Raw genomic sequence first — 20,623 nt, forward strand, 5'->3', positions numbered from 1 at the left:
TATTTTACTGTTTAATTTTTCACAGATCTCTACGGTGTAGGTGTCTTCAGTGCTCCTAAATCTAAGGAAAGCAGCAGCAAACATGCACAGACTGAGGAGGTGACCGAAGCAAATCCCAGCTGTGATCACATAGAAAGACTGAGGAAGGATAATAGAACTGCTGATATTTCTTCAGGTACTTTTTTTTCTGTTTTTAAAGTGTAACTGTCATTTCAAAATCATGTCATTGCAAAAATCAGTAGTAAGGGTACAAACCCACACACCGTATATGCAGCAGATACGCAACAAATACACAGCAGATTTGATGCTGTGTTCAGTTATTTAGATTTAATCTGCTGCGTATTTGCTGCGTATCGCAGCAGTAAATACGCTGCGTGTACGGTGTGTGTGTTTGTGCCCTACAAGAGATTTTAAGAAACTCTGTAATATGTTTTATTAGGCAATAGGGATGCACGATGCACCAAAATATTGATACTACTATCGATATTTCGGGGAAAATACTGTTCGGTACCAGGATTTCCTGGTATCGATACTTTAAAGGACAACTCCGACGAAATTTTTTTTAAGCTTATTTAACACACATTACAAAGTTATATAACTTTGTAATTTGGTTAAATACCCGGTCTGGCCCCCTTCCCCCACTTTCGGACCCCCAACCCCCCCCATCCCCCCCCCCCCCCCCCCCTTCCCGCCCGGAAGTAAAAGAATGTATACATTACCTATTACGATCGTCACGGTCCTCTTCTCCCGGGCGGCATCTGGTGACTGATTGGCTGAGGTTGCTGGAAGCCATGTGATGCGCTCCAGTGCAAGCGCACTGGCAGCCTTTTCCATCCCCAGGACCCGGAAGTCATAGACATCGCTGGACGGCGGTGACGGTGAGGCGGACGGCGGGCGAATGGAGTGGCGATCGTCACCGGAGGGATGGTGAGTATGGTGTCTGGTTTTTTTTTTGGGGGGGGGGGGGGGTCCCGCCGGAGTTGTCCTTTAAGCTGTGTAATAAAGCAACTTGACATAAAGTATAGAGCAGAGCGGCCGGCGGTTAACTAAGCGCCGACCATGTTCTCCGAGTGCTGCCTCCTGGTGTCACCTCCCTCCCGCCCCTCCCTCCGCTCACAGCAGCATTACGTTCTAATAGCCGGCACACAGTGATGGCATGTGCCAGGTATGTAACTGTGTAGATGCCGCTGTCACAACTGACAACAGCATCTGACAACTGAATCGCTCCAGAAATGGTGGTGGTGGGGGGTGGCGGGGAATGTCGGCTACTATGTGTAACAGATCCCCGCTGCTAATGACTGCGGCCCGTCACACCTCAGGCTCTTCTTCTTGGAATGCCGGTGTGAGGAGCTCCGTCTGGGGGAAGTGACCTGCCCGGCAAGTAACCCTTTCCTGTCTGTCTGCTTTCGGATTGCCTTGCCTGCCTCTGTCTCCAGCTGCTCCTAGAGTGTGAGTACTTATGCAGCATGAAGGATGAGAGGGATGAGGGGGCAGTGAGACCGGTATAGGCATCTTCATTAGCAGCTGACAGCAGCCGTGTGCAGGCATGGTTGATCTGTGTATGGAGCAACTACAGCATCTGCCCGGCTCACATAATCACCCCTGCCCCAGCACAGGGCTCCTGTCAGCTGCCCGGCTCACATAATCACCCCTGCCCCAGCACAGGGCTCCTGTCAGCTGCCCGGCTCACATAATCACCCCTGCTCCAGCACAGGGCTCCTGTCAGCTGCCCGGCTCACATAATCACCCCTGCCCCAGCACAGGGCTCCTGTCAGCTGCCCGGCTCACATAATCACCCCTGCTCCAGCACAGGGCTCCTGTCAGCTGCCCGGCTCACATAATCACTCCTGCTCCTGTCAGCTGCCCGGCTCACATAATCACCCCTGCTCCAGCACAGGGCTCCTGTCAGCTGCCCGGCTCACATAATCACCCCTGCCCCAGCACAGGGCTCCTGTCAGCTGCGGAGTTTGAAGAAGTTCTGTATCATTTTGAAACCTTCTAAACAATGAAAATGCAGGGCAGCAACCTAAATATAGCTTGTTCAGGTTGCATATATTCTTAGTAATATTTATTTCAGTGACACAACTAAAAAGGTCATTTAGCTTGCAGTCACTGATTTGAGTTTTGAGCATGTCAAGACTTTTCTTGCCGAATCTTAATATATGGTCAAGCCTACCTTCTTAAATACAGTTAATTAAAATTTCCAGGTTTAAAAATAGTTTAAGATACCTTGCACTTGAAAGAGTATTCCTAGAATATGCTATCTTTGTATGGTTGGTCTGGGACCCCAATGATGCTAAGAAAGATTCAGTCTGTCCTGTCTGGACCCTAAGAAAGAAGGGACTGCAGCATGATTATTAAAGTGAATTGAATTGATTATTAAAGTGAAACTGTCACCCTCCTCCCCTTACACTCACTTCATTTTATCGGGGGCAAGAATCCTATTCTCCTGCATATTCGGAGAACTACTGAACAAAATAATGTAAGTAATACACTGATCTGTTCAACATTTATATCACTAATTTATACTGCCCTCATTTAAGGTGGCACAAATCTAGTTACAGATTCCCTTTAAGCTGCAGAGGCTGTAGCATGAAAATAACCAAAATTTATTTTATAAATATCTATGGAGAAAATGTTTTTATCACCTTTTAATAGGTGCAGAGCAAGGATAAAAAAAATGCTTTTAAAAGGTGTCCTTAGCCTTGAAAGTTTAAACTTTAAATTTACTTTGCAGAGGCAGGAAGTGACTTTTCTATGTTTGAAGCTTTGCGGGATACCATTTACTCTGAAGTTGCCACACTGATTTCTCAAAATGAATGCCGTCCACATTTTCTTATTGAGCTCTTCCATGAACTGCAGCTTCTGAATACTGACTATCTTAGACAGAAAGCACTTTTTGCTCTTCAGGTAAGATTCCCTGTGCATTGCTGATTGTGTCATTTGATATATTTCTAAGATTGATAAGGGACAAGTAAGATTGCGAGGGGGTTCTGATCTCCGTACACCCCCCCCCCCCCTCACACACACACACACACACACACACACACACACACACACACACCCGACAATCTCCAGATCATCCCCTATCTCCTTTGTTAGGAATACAGCTGCAGGTATGGCATGTGACCCATGGCATATTCATTTCTATGGAGCCATCTATCCTGTTGATAGGGGACAAGTTAGTTTTGCCAGGTAAAGCCCATGTACAAGAGTAGTGCTATTCCTTTTAAAAACAAAATAATAAGAAAAAAAAAACGTATTTTATATGACCTTTTTAAGGCTCATAAATACATATTTTTAGGACATTGTGACCAGACGTGTCACAGAAGCTGCAGACAAGAAACATGACAGTACTAAGCCTGTGGAGTCCATTGGGTGGATGGCATCTAACTCTGAGCTTACACCAAGTGAAAGTCTGGCTACAACAGATGATGTATGTATTTCTGTTTTTCTCTTTTCCTTTACTCAGAATGAACAGTTTTTTTTGGAGCTTCTAACACTTGTGAAGGCACATTTAAAAAGTTGCATTAATAATGTAGTTTCAGCAAATTCAGCTTATTGATTGCATAATGTTATATGGTCTTTTAATATCAGTTCTGTCATTTCCTCTTATTTTGCGAGATCACAGCTTGGGCTTGTTTAATCAGAACCTTTTATTATTTACTTTTGGTCCACCAGGTACATGGCTGGTTAAAACAAATAGCTCTAAATAGGTGTTAAAGGAGCAGTGTGGCGCTAAACTTTAATTCACAAAATAACACACTACAAAGTTATACAACTTTGTTATGTGTTATGTAAGTGAATTGCCCTCTTCCCCGTGTTCCCCCCCACATGCGCTAGACCCGGAAGTGTGGTGCATTATACTTACCGCATTCATGTCGACCGCCGTCCGCCATCTTGTGACAATGACGTCATCTTCAGGAGGCCGGCCGGACCGCTCCAAAGCACAGTAATGCTCAGCCAATCGCGGCTGAGCAGCTGATGACGCACCAGAGGGGGACCGGCATGAGGGACAGCTGGGTTTAACACGAATGCCGTAAGTATAATGCACCACACTTCCGGGTCTAGCGTGGGTGGGTGGGGAACACGGGGAAGGGGGCCATTCACATACATAACACACATTACAAAGTTGTATAACTTTGTAATGTGTGTTATTTTGTGAATAAATGTTTAGCACCACACTACCCCTTTTGAAGGGGAACTCCGGATAGGAAAAACTTTGTTTTCTACTAAAAGTACATTAATAGTTAAATATATGTGTCTATACAATGTATTACCGTATCTGTACGGTTCTGCCACACTGGTAGCTGATAGAAATCCAGGAAGTGGGAAAAAAATGGCCCCTGTGCAAATCCACATTGTCTCCTGCTCCCTCTCCAACCCCCCCAGGAGACAAATCTTCCATGCCTCTGTCTGACATTGTGTGTGTTTGCTGAGATCAGGCTAATGATGCAGACAGGGAGTGATGTCACAGGAGGCTTGGCTGGATCCCCCAACCCCCTGAGTGATTCCCCATCTCTGACCAGCCAGAAGCAGGTGTTGCACTGATTTCTCTAATTGTGCAGAAGTGTGCAGTGAAATTAGGGCTGTGTTCACAAAAATGATGCATTAGGAGTTCAGACTCCAATTAGCTTTCAAAACATTTGAATTTTTAATTATAGGATATTCAAGGTTAAGTCATATGTTTAATTGAAACCCTGCTTAGATATTGTGCTACTGACCATATATCATAGGCACTTGTACCCACATTCCACGAGACACTGTATTCTCCCCTAAACTAAATCTAGGCAGGAATATTCCATAAAACATCATGCAGTGGAGCATGCCTTTTTTCCTTACAGAAATTATATAAATCAGTGACAAAAAAAACATATTGGGTTTATGTGTAAACACCAAGGTGCGGTTTAGGGCATATGGCAGGCAGTGGGCAGCATATTACGGATCTTTAACCCATAGCTGCACCAGGACGTTACTGAACGTCCTGGTGCCGCTATGGGAGTTCATAGGGGGGGTCGCGCGGCTGAATTGCCGCGATCCCGGGTGCCGCATGTAGCCCGGGATCGCGGCTATTAGCGTGCACGGTCCGATCGCCGTGCCTGCTAATTAAGTACTTAGAAGCAGCTGTCAAAGTTGACAGCTGCTTCTAAATACTTGCCCATCTCCATACCCGGTGGTCTAGTGGGGGGATCGCCCCCGTGGCACGATTTGCAGGGGGGGGGGGGGGTGATCCCCGCATCCATCCCGGGCCGGGGTCTGCGCCGTAATGGTGCTGATCCCGGCTCGGCATTCTATTGCTTTCGGCTGCAGCAGCCGAAAGCAATAGAACACTGATCTTATGGATTCATGCAGTATAACTATACTGCATGGATCTCTATGAGAGATCAGAGTGCATATACTTGAAGTCCCCCAGGGGGGCTTTTAGTGTATGTGTAAAGTAAAAGAAAAATGTATTTTTAATAACACAAAGCCCCCTCCCCTAATAAAAGTGTGAATCAACCCCCTTTCCCCATTTTATAAAAATAAATAAACAAACATGTTTGCTATCGCCCCGTGCGCAATCGCCCGAACTATTGATTTATCACATTCCTGATCTTACACGGTAAACGGCGTAAGCGTAAAAAAATTCCAAAGTGCAAAATTGCGCATTTTTAGTCGCATTAAATCCAGAATAATTGTAATAAAAAGCGATCAAAAAGTCGTATATGCGCAATCAAGGTACCGATAGAAAGAACACATCATGGCGCAAAAAATGACACCTTACATAGCCTCATAGACCAAAGGATAGAAGCGCTATGAGCATGGGAATAGAGCGATTTTAAGGAACATATATTTTCTTTAAAAGGTTTTAATTTTTTACAAGCCATCAAATAAAAGTTATACATGTTACATATCATTGTAATCATAACAACTTAAAGTGACACTGTCACCCCCTTTATGCATTCTGACATCTCTACACATGTGTAAAGGGTAAATTTAGCGGTTTTCATACCTTATTTTATATCATACGTCATGGTGCTTGTTCAAGTAAAAAGTCATCTTTTATCAACCGCCCCCTCACCAGCCATTGGAACAGGCTGTCCTAAAGGTCTAGGCCCCACCCCTCTATGGCTGCCAAGGGGGTGGGGTCAACTGTGGCATTGTGGGCCATAGTTTCATAATCGAATACAGTAATATTTCTATTACTAGTTAATAGTCTTTTTTTGTGTTTCTGTTCATTAGGGCCGTATGTATATCCCTTAATTTATCTGGCTTTACTTTTTTACTTTTAGGAAATGTTTGCAAAAAACTCAACTGGTCCAGCTTGCAATGAAGGTGATCAAAATGACGGGGATAACTTAAGCAATTTATCAACATCTTCCAATTTTGAGCCTTTTGCTACTGATGATCTTGGTAGGCGTTCTCTTTTTACATAAGTGTTGCATTTGTTGTGCTTACTAGCCATGCCTGTTGCAGCAATGTCTGTCTTCATACTGTGTTGTCCATTTATTTTCAGGTAACACAGTGATTCATTTAGATCAAGCATTGGCAAGAATGAGAGAATATGAGCGCATGAAACTTGAGAGTGAAAATAATTTAGCAACTGACTCTTGCAATAACCTTAACAATGCTGCAACTAACTTAGAAGGTAAATGCTCAACTCACAGAATATTGTCAGTGAAGATTTCAACCAAGCTGTATAAACCTACATTGGCAGCACTACTTCCTTACCCTAGTGTATATTGGAGCATAATGGCACTTCATCCTCACACCATTTAATTTAAATGAAAGGCTAGATATTTACCTAAACATTTTGTTATAATGCCAAAAAGATATAACTATAGAAAAGGGACATATCAGCCCCTTGATGATGTCCTGCGCTGTTCACTTGGCCCTCAAATTCATAAATTTATAGCTTGCACCATCTGCATGGATAGTGACATTTATATGATAGCTGAGACTTTGCACCAACAGCTTAGATCTCAGACTGCTATGATTTTAGCAGTTTAAAGGGGTAGTGCAGCGTTTCAAAATTATTCACTAAATAACACACATTACAAAGTTATACAACTTTGTAATGTATGTTATGTTAGTGAATGGCCCCCTTCCCCCCCTGGATAACACCGCCATACTAGACATGACCAATACCGACACACTGTGACTGAATAACGCTGCCATACGGGTAAATACAACCCTGCAGGTAAACAGGAGACTACAGGTATACAGGACCCCAAAACTATACACTACAGGTGCACGGGACCTCCACAAAACTATATACTACAGGTATACAGGACCCCAAACTTTACACTACAGGTATAAAGGACCCGAAAACTATACACTACAGGTATACAGGACCTCCACCATCTATATACTTCAGGTATACAGGACCTCCACCAACTATATACTACAGGTATACAGGACCCCAAACTATACACTACATGTATACAGGAACTCCACCAACTGTACACTGCAGGTATACAGGACCTTCCTCAACTATACACTACAGGTATACAGCCCCCCCCAACTACACACTACAGGTATACAGCCCCCCCCCAACTATGCACTACAGATATGCGAGACCCCTAAAAACTATACATTGTGGTTATACAGAACCCCTCCTACTATGCACTACAGGTATACACTAATTCCACTGATTAACTCAGATGAAACAATACCTTTAGCTTGGCCTCCTGGGCACCTTAGAACAAATCTAATTAACACACTGACACTTTATACCCGGGCAGCGCCGGGTACATTTTTTAGTGTGTGTTATTTAGTGATTAATTTTGAAACGACGCACTACCCCTATAACCAATTACATGCTAGGGTTGCATTCAAGTCATTAGCCAGATGGACCAGAGCTCTGTCTGTCACTGATCAGTGCCACCGCTGTACAATTACAGGATGCCAATGTGCATGAACCTAATAGGCCAGTGCCTCATAAACTGCCAGCCCATTTTACACTGACTGGGCAGAATGTGCTGCAATGCAGTAAAGGAAGTGAAAGTTTTATAGAATAAAGGTCCAAAGTAGCTTTTAGGAGGTTGTTCAGTCAAAACTAACTTGTCCCCTGTCCTCTGGATAGGGGACAAGTAAGAAATTGCAAGGTGAACGACCTCTGTAACCCTCACCAATCTCCATATTGGCCTCATGACTTCTTTGTTATGAATACAGTCACAGGCTTAAGTTAGTTATGGTTAGGGGACAAGTTAGTATTGCCTGGACAACCTCTTTAACCTTTTAGGTGTTAAAAGATAACTTTATATTATGCACAAACAAATGTGTAATCCCTTCTTGACCAAATGTTTTACAGCTTCACTGCAGAATCAGGACATGATGCATTTTGTAAATGAGGTTGCACCACATCTCTTTTTACATACAGTAGAGGGCACAGTTTTCGAAATGTGCTGAAACATTGTAGCCACTTTGTAATATGTTTAGGCTTACAAGTGTGTATTGTGATGGTTGTTGACTGGAGTTATCAATGCTCTTATTCACTAATTTTTTTGGAAAATTATGTATACATTTTAGCCCTACACTGTCTAGTGTACTGTCTAGTTATTGCAGCTCTCATTAAATTCAGATAAAGCTGAGCTGCAGCAACTCGTGCTGTCACTACACCATTCTTTGTGTATGGGTGCAATAGCTTCCCCAAACAGCTGATTGGTGGGGGCGCTGGCACCCTGCTGTTCAGATATTGATAGCATATCCAGTGGATAGGTCATCAGTATTATACAACTAGTTTAAATCTAGGGCTACACTACAGTTTTTGTAGCACTATTGATGACAATCTGGTGAACCTGTAATAGTGCAGAAGGTTGCATAAAACTTAATTCATTGGTTTGGACTAGAAGTTGTAGCTAAAATGCTTGACCGTAGATTCTGCTTGGTTCAAATAAAGCTTGGCATGTGAAGAAAATACCTTAATTATTCCTAGTGTCATTGTTGTAGTTCTGTAGTGGAGTTAGAGCACACAGAAATACTGAATAACTGTATAATAATTGATTTAGAATTTTTCATAAGTTTCTGAAAAAAATCTCTCATAAGGACGTAAGTTGTAAATACATTCCTTGAGTTATTTAATTTCAAACAGGCTCTGAAGAGGGTGGTCACAGCAGATTGTTCAATGAAGATGGATCTGGAGTTCCTTGCCCACGTATCGATACTCAGCAGCTTGACCGACAAATAAAGGCAATTATGAAAGAAGTCATTCCATTTTTAAAGGTGAGAAAAGCTTCCACACTTTACCATATGCATTTATTGTAAGGTGGGACATAAATTCTTTGTTGTAAATCTATTTAGTAACACAAAATTCATTTAAAAAAAAAACCCACAATTTTGCACACACAATGGCCTCCCAGCACGATTACTTAGCGGTTTTATTGGCTCTTTTTATTTGAGGGAACGTCTAGTTGATTGGCACTCACATCATGAAGTAATCTTCAAGTAATCTTCAATTACTAATTTACATCTACCCTAAAAGACAGAAAGAGTGCTGTGGTAGAATAGGTGAGTCTATGCAATATTAAGCTTGAGATTTTATAGTGTGTGCTGCAGATTGATGCTGAACTCTTGTGTTCAGGAGGAGACAGGCTGTGTTACTTATAACACTCCACACCATGGGTCTCCAAACCGTCCCTCCAGCTGTTGCAAAACCACAATACCCATCATGCCCGGACAGCTAAAGCTTTGGATTTTGCTGTCCAGGCATGCTGGGAAATGTAGTTTTGCAACAGCTGGAGGGCCGGAGTTTGGAGACCCACGCTCTACACTGTGAGTCCGACTACAGAATGTTTGTGTCACTTGCATATAACTCTGAGAAGAGCCAGGGCAGTGATGAGAGACTTGTTTTACACAATGTCTCTTTCACCCTGGGAAGCCAATCTAAAGGGGTTATCCAGAAAGTGTGTCTTTCTGGGACTCAGTTGGTATGTGGTATTGCAGCTCAGCTCCACTGAAGTGAATGGAGCTGAGTTACAGTACTACAAGTAGAACAGTACAGGGGTGGTGCTGTCTTTGCAACAAAGTAGCATAAGTAGTTTTTTTTTTTTTTTTTTTTGCTAATCCTGGATAACCCTTTTAACAATACCCATTATTTAAAATAAATAAATAAAAAACTTAGATGTGTGTCATTAGTGGCTTATTCATTCATATGTTTGCCTATTTTACGCATCAGCTTTCAACTGCATAATACATAGTGTCCGTCCTTGTATTTTCTTCTTTGACCGCTTTTTGGCCATCTTATTATCCTCCTTTTGCGGTTCAGCAGAATATAAGGGGTGTTAGCTTCATCTAGGATGACGTCTGCCCTCACTGTGCTTGGCATACTTGCTGTATTTCGTTCTAGCTCTGCTTTTGTCATCAATGAAGATGTATTGACAACAGACAGAGTAGCGGAAAACCTATAGAACAGCGACAGTCAATGGCTACTTGTAGAACTATAAAATACAAACAGAAAACAACTTAGAAAAAAAACAAAGCGATTTACAAATATGTTATATGTGAATACCTCTGTTCAAATGTACAAAGTTGTTTTTAATGACAGTTCCCATATTCTTTATAATGACATGACCAGATCCCTAAAGGGATGGACCAGTCGAATAGATTTAGCTTCAGCATGATAAAATGAAGTTACTATAATTTTGTGCAATTTTTGAGATCTCGAATTTGCTAAAATTCTCAGTATTAAAATCCACTTCATTCCATACCCTTCATGCTCACAATTTACACTCTTTTGCCTATATCACTTTAAAAGGTTATTTCCATCTTGTCAAATGATGGTATATTGCTAGAGTATGCCATTAGTTTGTCATTGGTGGTTACTGACCTCTGGTCCCCCACCAATCCCAAGAATGAAGTGGATGCAGCCTAGTGCCTTGTCCCCTTCTAATTTTTTTGGGCATACAGGGACGCTCCCAGCCATTTGGCCCTACATCCTGCCTGCTGAAAAAATGTGAAGGGCCCCCAGCACTGCATCCTCCTTATTCTCAAGAACAGAGTCCAATAGGTGGGAACCCTACCAATTATAGTGATATGCCCTTAATGTCTAGGTGCCATTTGTATTATTGTCAGGTCCTCCCGTTGCAATGGGCACCATGAAGTGCCCATTGTATGAGATTGTATGGAAATGGTAGTACTAAATCTTCAGAATCATTTACATCAAACTTCTTTTGAGTGTCGGTTGTTGTAGGCTGTAGTATGTTCGGACCCAAAGCCTATGCCCAGTATACGGTTTGTGCATATCCAACGACAAGTATATGTGGAAGCCACTGGCTAAGGGAAATAGTTTGATGTTTAATATTTTCTTTCCTTTTATCAGCCATTTACAGCTGTTTCTCTGAGTTCTCCTTTCAGAGGAGGTGATCAATATGTATGTGACACTAATCTGTGCTACACATCACCATATTTTGGCCTTTTTGTAACTGAGCTTCTAAAGCTTGATAAATTTGGTAAATTTGCCAAGATGTAGCCATAAAGATTCCGTATAAGTGGGTGGCATTTTACGTATAAATTTCACCTTGCCCCCCTCATTTATTTTTGAAGACACGCCTGCAGGAGAACTTGGAGAAGGTGAGAATAGTTCCTTTCTTTTATAAATGGGTGCATTGTGTCAATTGTTCACCTGCCTATTGCCTTTTGCTGAAGCTTGTTCTTTGTGTGTTTGCAGGAACACATGGAAGAAGTGTGCTCTCCTCATCTCCTGACATCCATCAGGAGAATGGTTCTAACCCTAACCCAGCAGAATGATGAGAGTAAAGAATTTGTGAAATTCTTTCACAAACAACTAGGCAGCATCTTACAGGTATGTAATCATATGCTTTATAGCGTCTGCTGCATACAGTGGAAACTTCCCTGTCCCATCTCCAAAGCTCCTGTCTCTAGTGAGAGAGCTAGTGCCATTGATTTGGATTGTGTGGATTGTGCTGCCTGGGTGGGGCTTTTTGACCTAAGCGCCACTTACCCCACCCACAGTGGCACCATAGACCCTGCCCCTCCATGACATCATATCCGTTTAGGCCTCAACGGCCATTGAGACGGGCTGGCTTAAAGGTCTATGCGTGGATTAGGTCACAGAGGGGGCAAGGTGGGGATGTGGACGGGGCTAAGTGGTGCTGCGCCCGTGAAGCCCCATTCAGGTAGCACAATGCGCAGATGATAAAAGATCACTTTTTACTGGAACAAGCACCATGACGTATGATATAAAATAGGGTATGCAAACCGCAAAATTTAGCCTCTACATCTGTGTAGAGAAGTCATAATGCAAAAAGGGGTGACAGTGTCACTTTTACTTCTGTAAAACACCTGTTAATAAACTTAATAAATGTCATTATGAATATGCCTCATGGGTGTTACTAGCATACAGGCCCCTTAAATAACATCCAGAATTCAGCTAGTCCCTAAAATCAGATTTTAAATATTTTGAAAATTGCTGCCAAAGATGAAAACTTTCTAACAATGTTTAACCCTTTCCCAACAAATAACGTAAATGTATGCCATGGAAGGTTTAATGACCCATGGCATACATTAATGTCATTAAGTCCCAGGGCTCTATGATGTGAGCGAGCTGAGCTGGCTTCACAGAAGGTGTGGACTGGCTGCTATTAGTGTGGATGCAGATAACACTGATCAATTTCTATGCAATCTAATGACTGCATGTACTAGTTAAAAAGTGTAAAAATTAAAATAAGTTTTTAAAAAATAACAAAAAGCCTCAATAAAAGTTTACAATTTTACAAATAAAACCTAAAAATAAACAAACATGTTTGAGATCGAAGTGTGCGTAAATATTCGATCCAGTAAAATATATCAATAGCATTTGTGCACTGTGAACAGCATAGATGAAAACAAACGCCTGGATTGCCGGAAAAAAAAAAAGTGATAAATTCCAGTCTACATAAAGGTGATATCAATAAAAACTAGAGATTGTGGTGCAAAAATAACACTTAAAGCACTATTGCTCTTAGAAAGTGAGGATGAAAAAAAACGTAAATGCAAAAATGAAAATTGGCTCTGTCTTTTAATGGCAAAATCCACGGTGCCCTTAAATGGTTTAAGGGAACCAATCACCACTAAAATGCCCATGGAACTATACATATGGAGTAATAAGGCCTCCAGCACTGTTTCCAAACATGTAACTGATAGCTGTCTGCTTTCCTCTGATCCCCCCCAAAAAATTAACTTTGTAAATGTGGACAGTTCTCACCACCAAAGTTGGCTGTAGTCATGCCTCACTGGGCTGTCCCTGAGCGCTGACCCTCCTAGAAAGGCTTGATTACAGATGTCTCTTATGTGCCATCCGTGACTAGTTCATTGCAGACGATCGCCCACATGCCTAGCTAAGGGTAATTTACATACAGTGGACATTTACATAGTATATTTTCAGGGGATATGTGGAAAATTGATAGCTGTAAGTTACATGTTTGGAAACCATGCTGGAGGCTTCATTTCTTTATAGTATGTACAGTTGAACAGGTGTTTTGGTCATAAAGTCAACATAAAGTAAACATATTGTAAATGATAACTGTTATGTGGCATGACTATTTCTTGTAAAAGCACAGAATTTTAATTTTAGAGTAGTTGTGTCCATCGGCGACATCATGCAGCTATTAGACATTGCCTACTGGCGTGCCCTCTAGGTTTATTTCTGAGACAAGGATTCACGGGAAGGATTCTCCCGGACCCCACTCTGATCCAATAGGTGTCTCACACAGAACCAACCTGGCATGGTCGCATTGAACTTCCAGTGGCAAAATGGATTTCACACCAATCAAAATAACATGCATCATAACAGTTACACTTTAAGAGGCTGTGTGGCCGGTCCAAAAAGGCTTAATTTTTCTTTATGATTTTATTGTCCCCGGTTCCCCAATTCCTGAGCTAAGAGCAGGACTGGTTCTCGTTTTCTGACTGCAATCTAAAGGTACCTATACAACTTTTAAAGTGTACCTGTCTGCATGGATCAGTTGGGATTTCCTCTCTTTATCTAGAAATTTGGGTCTCAATTGATACGAACACGCTTTAAGACCATAATATGCACAACCCCCGTTTTAATCAAATGGGGGTCACGTGCATTACGGTTTTATTGTGTTTTCATATCCATGGAGACCCAAACTCCAGCTACAGCCAGACTGCTCTGACCCTGCTGCTCTTCACCAACGTTATTTGTCAGAAGGCCCCCATTTACCTTATACTGCCGCCAGCGGCACATTCAGCCAACTTTAGTGTAAAGTGTATGTGCAACTAAGGGGGATGTGTCATCAAAAAATTACCTGTTGTTTAAAGGGAAACTGGTAATCAATGAAGGGCACTGGGGTAGCTTGTGGGGAGGTAGCCCTAACCCGAGTGTTCCTAATGGCTTACCAGGCAGAGGATTTTGCAAACGCATGGAATTGGTGCCGAGGATGAAGGTAACAGACATACCTTTATCCTATCCTCAGCACCCTGTGCGCACTTGATAGCTATCGGCAGGTTAGATTTGTCAAGTTGACACCAATAGATAGATTGGACATAAGACCAGCCTCCTCTGCACAGGTCATAGAGACCACAGAGCATGTTTACAAATGTGTCCCAAACAAAGGATAGGTTCTGGAGATGTTCATAGGAAAGATGGCAACCTCCCTAGTAATGTACCAAAAATTTTATTTAAAAAATTACAATAAAAAAATGCAGATTAGAAAAAAATGTTTCAGTATCTCAAAGTAATCAATATTAAAAAAAAAAGTCCAAAAAACCTCTGAGTGTAAAGTACATACTGAAAGGCACTGATCTCTGTGGATCAATCTAGAACAGTGATTATCATTTTTATATTTTGTAGGATTCATTGGCAAAGTTTAGTAATAAAAAGCTGAAGGACTGTGGTGAAGATCTTCTGGTAGAAATCTCTGAAGTGTTGTTCAATGAGTTAGCCTTTTTCAGGCTGATGCAAGACCTGGACAATACAAGCAGCTCAGTGCCGAGCAGAAGCCAACAGAAACCTGATGCTGAGGTTTTGCAGTCTTTCTCGAAAGAGGTTGAGAATCTTAATTTATTTTCATCACATATAAAATGTATATGTCGCATTAAATAATTTTAGAGGCTGTGGCTTTATTATATGTGTACAATTGTTTTCTTTGTGCAGTTTATTTCTACAATGGGAGATATCTCAAGTGCCTTAAAGGAGTACTTCAAAAGGGGGGGGGGGGGGGGGGGGTTAAAAAAAAAAGTTGTTTGCAAATCAACTGATGTCATAAGGCTATGCATAATTTTAAAGTCTTTTATTTCTATTCTAAAAACTCAAGCGTTTCAGTACTCATCAGTTGCTGTATGCCCTGCGGGAAGTAATGTATTCTTTTCAGTTTGAAACTTTGCTCTCTGCTGCCATCTGAGTCAGGAAGTGTCCAGAGCAGTAAGAAATCCCTTATAGAATACATTTCCTGCTCTGGACAGTTCCTGTCACTGATTGAGGTGACAACAGAGAACACTGTCAGACTGGAAAGAATGGGGCACTTTGCATTTTTTTTCCTACGGAGAACCCCCTTAGATGCTGCATTTGGCAAATCTTCAGCAGCATTTCAATGTAATTGTGAAAATATTTATTAGTGTTTTTTATGGCACATTATTTAAACTAGTAGTTTTTTATTCTCTGGTCAAGGTCTGGTGGACTGATAGATCTTTGCTTATAGGCCCCTATCATACTATCAAGGCTGGTGGGGTGGGGGGCTGCCTTGATGACTTAGGGCCTGGTTCCTAGTCAATGTTATAACCCTGATTCCTCTGAAAAGCCACAGCTTTTCAGAGTGAATTCTGCATCATGGTAGTAGGGGAACCTATCCATGTTTTAAGTTAATCTAATGAAAAATTTAATAATGCCCCTAATCTTTCTTCCAGAATGTAAGTTAGGGCTTTCTCATTGACTTTAACTCATTGAAATAAGATTTGTCTGTTTGAACTGTGATCTGTTTTAAATGTAGAGTGTTCTCAATGGTAAAGAGGAGGTGATGTGCTTAAGAGTGTCTGTTTTCTTCCACTTCAAAGCTTTTTCTGCTTAAAGCTGCCATGGGATAACAAAAATGGCCTGGAAACTGACCCTTGGCCTGTGTTGTACCCAACCACTGAGTGCCTCCCAGTGGCCCTCTTTTAGAGGAACAGTCCTTACTTTTTACCCATGTCTCTATATTCTGTTTTGGAATAAGGTGTAAATTAAAAGCTATTCAAGCATCTCATTAGGCATGAAGAAATTGATCTTTTACAATAAAACATGTAGGGATGATGGGCATTGGACTTGGGTCATGTTTTATAACAGGAAAATACCGCTTTTTATATTTCACGAGTTGTTCTTAAGAGCTCTTATAAGAGACTCTGGAATCTTGCTAAAAATACAACAATACATGTTGCCCCATCTCAGAGGACTCGGATGTTAACATATACGTAGAGATTGGAGGAGCAGCGTAAAGACCTTTAATGGGATGTTGAATATGACAAAAATCTAACAGCGTCGCAAGGTGTTTTTTGTTGATCAATTGGCGAATACGTAAAACAAAGTTTTCCCATGTAATCTTAAGGGCTTGAGATACTCTCAGATCAGTCGATTCAGGTTGAGGTTTCACATTAGTTAAGCCATGTGCCCTCCTGCACAAGTTTTCTTATGGTCCCAAGACACTGTATGCTTGACAGTATATGGTGTATGGGAGCTTCCTGAGTCTCCAATGACAGATGTCATGACTGTGATGTTTTTCTGAGAATATCAGTTATTGAAGGTGTATAGGCACCTTAATGCTTTGATCAGATAAATGCCTCCAAAAGAGATATTAATGGATTAGAGACACACATCTGATCCTACATAATATCTAAAAAAAAATTAATGCAGTGGATGGGTTTCAGCATATTGGTGGATGTAAGGAATTGAGATAAAACCACTAAACAAATTTATTTAACCTATGCTTTAGTATTGTAATTCCAATAAAGTGCACGATTGTCTTTATGGTTCATATGCAGCAACAGCTCTTGAGACAACCATCTAAGATTGCATTGAAAAGTAGTTGTTGGGGAATGGGGAGGAGGGGGGAGTATGCAACTTCCCAAAGAAGATGGTCAGGGTGCATATTTTATTATTTAAACTGAAATAAATAATATGAAGAAAATGAGATTTGTGAAAGTCCTTTTTTTGAATGTTTCCTCCATTCATTTCAGTAGCACCTTTGTTACACCTATACAGCCATTGACCAGTCCGTTTTTAAAAGTTATCCATGTTCCAGATACCACCCACTCTGACTTTAATACGGCTTAGCATTTTAAATAGGACATCAGATTTGTTTTTAAAGGAATTGTCCCACCGTTACTTAAAGTAGTTCTCTGGCATCAGATAAAAAAAATGCCGCAGACCCCAATAGCATTGCTTGCTTGTTTACCACATTTCTGAAACTACCAACAAAAACTTTGGAGGGCTTAGTTCTGTATTTTCTGATTGAGCGGTTGCCAAGAACTACAGTTTCCAGAATGCATTGCTTTCCCTTTAGCCACCCACCAATTCCCTACCCAGAACAATTTGCAGAACATTTAATTTCACAGCAGGCTATTGCACAGTGAGTGAGGTTGCAGCACCTGCTGTGCTCATTTCCCATCTGCTTCTTTTTCTGTAGCATCATTCAACAAAAGACAACATGCTGTAAATAAACCTTTCTTCTCTAAATGTCCCAAATAAAGCACTACACACTATATTAGTAAGTTATCTATCCACAATGTAGGGTATAAATATAAGGCTGCATTCACACGTTTCTTGAAGTTGTCCATGTGCATGGACAAATTTATAGCCTATTGCTTTGTATTGGGCTATTCACGTGTTTAGTGTTTGCATAGATTTCCAATCCGTTCTGTTTAAAAAAACTCGGAAAAGAAGCACAGCACGGATCCCCCCCCATAGAAATCAATGAGATCTGTGTTTTTCACGGATGTGACATCCGTGAAAAACACGGATGTGATGTAATCAATGTAATTTAAAATGCTTTAGACAGATCCCTGAAAAACATGGACACGAATACAGAATGGCTGTAAACATGGACCTTTTTTGGACGGCTCATGATGGTAACTAGCGGACTACATTCAAGGACCAGGAAAAACACTGAACATGTGAATGCAGTCCAAGATTACATGGGGTCCGACTGGGTGACACGCCCTACAAATTTAAGAACATGTTCCTGATGCCCAGAGCTGTACTCGGCTATCTCCAGCAGCTACTATTGACAGTGGAGGAAATAAATGTGCATGTTTGACCGCTGCTCCTTTCTGATAGGACTCGAGACCCCATTCTCTATGTTTTGGAAGTCCCAGCAGTCGGGCCCCCTGTGATTGTACTCTTACACCTTATCCTGTGGACAGGGCTAAATTTATAATGGTGAGACAACCCCTTTAAAGACTCCATTATGGCCTTTATATGATATTCTCACATATATATATACTATTTAGGTTTGGAACAGTACAAATTAACAAAGCGTGTGATAAATATTAATTTGTATATTGCCAACAGTTTCCGCACTTTTTTATGATATGGGGGTTATATTTACATACACACGAAATTATCATGATCCTTTTTTTTATTTAACATCCACAACCCATGTACACCCTCATGAATGCAGACCTAATTTTATGACTTAATGCAAATTACTTTAATTATTTTCTCTTAGGCAAAGAAGATTTTTGTGGGTGAGGAAAGTGCTGAAACCGGGGAGATTGATGATGAAGACAAGGTATGCATATAAGCTTTCAATCCCTTCTGTCCATAGTAGGCACTGACGATAAATTAATGATCCCTCTTCCAGGTTATAGAACATTGAAGGAAAAAAAACCCAAATATCTCTATCTATCCATACATATATACATTTCTATGGTTAATGTTTTTAACAACAAGATGACTTAGCTGACAATATTAATTATTTGTCATGGCTTAGAGGGCTTTTGTTATGAAATTAAAGATTAAAAATTTAAATATTTGTGTTTTTAAGAGAGCCTGATTTCATCATATGCCCCCTTTCAAAATTGAAGCCAGGATGTGTAAAACAATGAGCATTATATAAGCTGAGAAAAGTATCTGCCTTATACAGCACCTATCCAAACCCTTTATAAAGGCTATGGATAAATTAGTGGTAGAGTTCTCTGTTCTGGGACTATTAGCCTAGCGTGATACACTTAATGGGAGAAGAAGCTTGTTATTGCACAATTGAGGCATTGTGTAATGCTTAATTTTTGCAGGGGAAGTGAAAACTTTCATCTTCCATAAGTGATAGCAGCTCATCATCAGGATACCTGTCACACAATACACCTGTACGCAATGTGTGTAAATAATTTAGCAGCAGAGCATCAGGTCTTAGCTCATTTAAATGTTTGTCTTTCATTTACTTCTTAGGACAAAGATGAAACGGAGACATTAGCAAAAACACATACTAAAAATATTGATGTATCTGAAGCTCACAGTGGAAGGTCTGACATTTCGGAGGATGAAGATGGAGATGATATGCCTGTGTCCATCAGTAAGAGTTTTAGTATTTTACTTTGTTCACTTAATGGTCAATAAATTCAAGAACAGTAGATGGGGAATTTTCTCATGTACATTGTTTCTAAGGATAAGGTAATACATAAAATTTGTGAAGAAATATTGAATTTAATATATTTTAAGTGTCACTGTAATATAAAAACAACTTATTATATGTCATACAGACATGGCAAAAGTTTTGATCAGTTGGGGTCTCTGTCCCAAAACCCTCAGGATCTCTAGATATAGGTGGGGGAAGTGCTCTTAACTCTCCAGCTTGACACTCAATCCAACAAAGTAAAGGAGTCTTATAGGCTTATATTGAGGACCAAAACTGTTGATATGTCTGTGTGAAATCTCAAGAGTTTTCGTTTAAATGAACGTAACATTTCAATTTAATGTGTTTTAATGTGTTAGGTTTATCCAAAGCAGAAACACAAGCTCTAACAAACTATGGCAGCGGTGAAGATGAAAATGAGGAGGAGGAGGAGAATTATGAGTTTGAGGCAGGGCCTGTAGATGTACAGACATCACTAGAAGCTAACACTGAAAACCCAGAGGAAAATGAAAAAGAGGCAGTAAGTTTTATGTGTTTATGGTATACAGTATGTTGGTAGGGGTTGTATGATCGTTACACAACACATGCAATTACATGTTATATTTTATTGCAGGTTTTAAATAATAGTCCAAAGGAAGTGGCAAACGGAAATACAGAGATTCTGAAGCAGGAAACAGGTAACCTACCTACATTATTGCAAGCAGCATGCTTTTATTACCTCCGCAATGCTGATCAACCCTTGTATAGAGTAACAGCATTAAGGCCTAGTATTTGGGGCATTTATCAACTGATATTACCCTGTGTAATAGACCTAGCAATCTGTCGACAACAAATGGCACTTACTTCCCCCTCGTTGTTGTGCCGTGTGATACAGCCTTAAAGCTCTTCAGTCTCTAACCCTGCCTCTCTAGACACAGCCTATTCCTCTAACCCCCTAGCAGGTGGTAACTTACAGGGAATGTCAATCAAGCTTAGAGGGGCAGGTTGGTGACTGACTTTTAACATTTGTGTACTGTTTAAAATTATTTTATGGATTTAAAACGTTACTGTTTACATTTTTTTTGCATAAATCAACAGTACAG

The 20,623-nt window shown here is 40.8% G+C and overlaps 1 protein-coding gene across 6 annotated transcripts in view; it reads left to right on the plus strand.

The window, feature by feature from the left end:
• PCM1 (pericentriolar material 1) overlaps nucleotides 1-20,623 on the plus strand; it is an 85,922-nt gene that overhangs the window by 56,500 nt on the left and 8,799 nt on the right. For 5 of the 6 annotated variants that reach the window (XM_069977695.1, XM_069977691.1, XM_069977694.1 and 2 more), the window contains exons 22-33: nucleotides 26-175; nucleotides 2,738-2,910; nucleotides 3,305-3,436; nucleotides 6,273-6,393; nucleotides 6,497-6,628; nucleotides 9,074-9,204; nucleotides 11,648-11,782; nucleotides 14,795-14,989; nucleotides 18,639-18,701; nucleotides 19,358-19,481; nucleotides 19,901-20,061; nucleotides 20,155-20,218. In XM_069977695.1, the coding sequence (XP_069833796.1) occupies nucleotides 26-175; nucleotides 2,738-2,910; nucleotides 3,305-3,436; nucleotides 6,273-6,393; nucleotides 6,497-6,628; nucleotides 9,074-9,204; nucleotides 11,648-11,782; nucleotides 14,795-14,989; nucleotides 18,639-18,701; nucleotides 19,358-19,481; nucleotides 19,901-20,061; nucleotides 20,155-20,218 (1,581 nt within the window). The remainder of the gene's footprint in view (nucleotides 1-25; nucleotides 176-2,737; nucleotides 2,911-3,304; nucleotides 3,437-6,272; nucleotides 6,394-6,496; nucleotides 6,629-9,073; nucleotides 9,205-11,647; nucleotides 11,783-14,794; nucleotides 14,990-18,638; nucleotides 18,702-19,357; nucleotides 19,482-19,900; nucleotides 20,062-20,154; nucleotides 20,219-20,623) is intronic. The other variant, XM_069977696.1, reaches the window with a different exon arrangement.

This window comes from Dendropsophus ebraccatus, chromosome 7, assembly GCF_027789765.1.
Source record: "Dendropsophus ebraccatus isolate aDenEbr1 chromosome 7, aDenEbr1.pat, whole genome shotgun sequence".
Taxonomy (NCBI): Eukaryota; Metazoa; Chordata; class Amphibia; order Anura; family Hylidae; genus Dendropsophus; species Dendropsophus ebraccatus.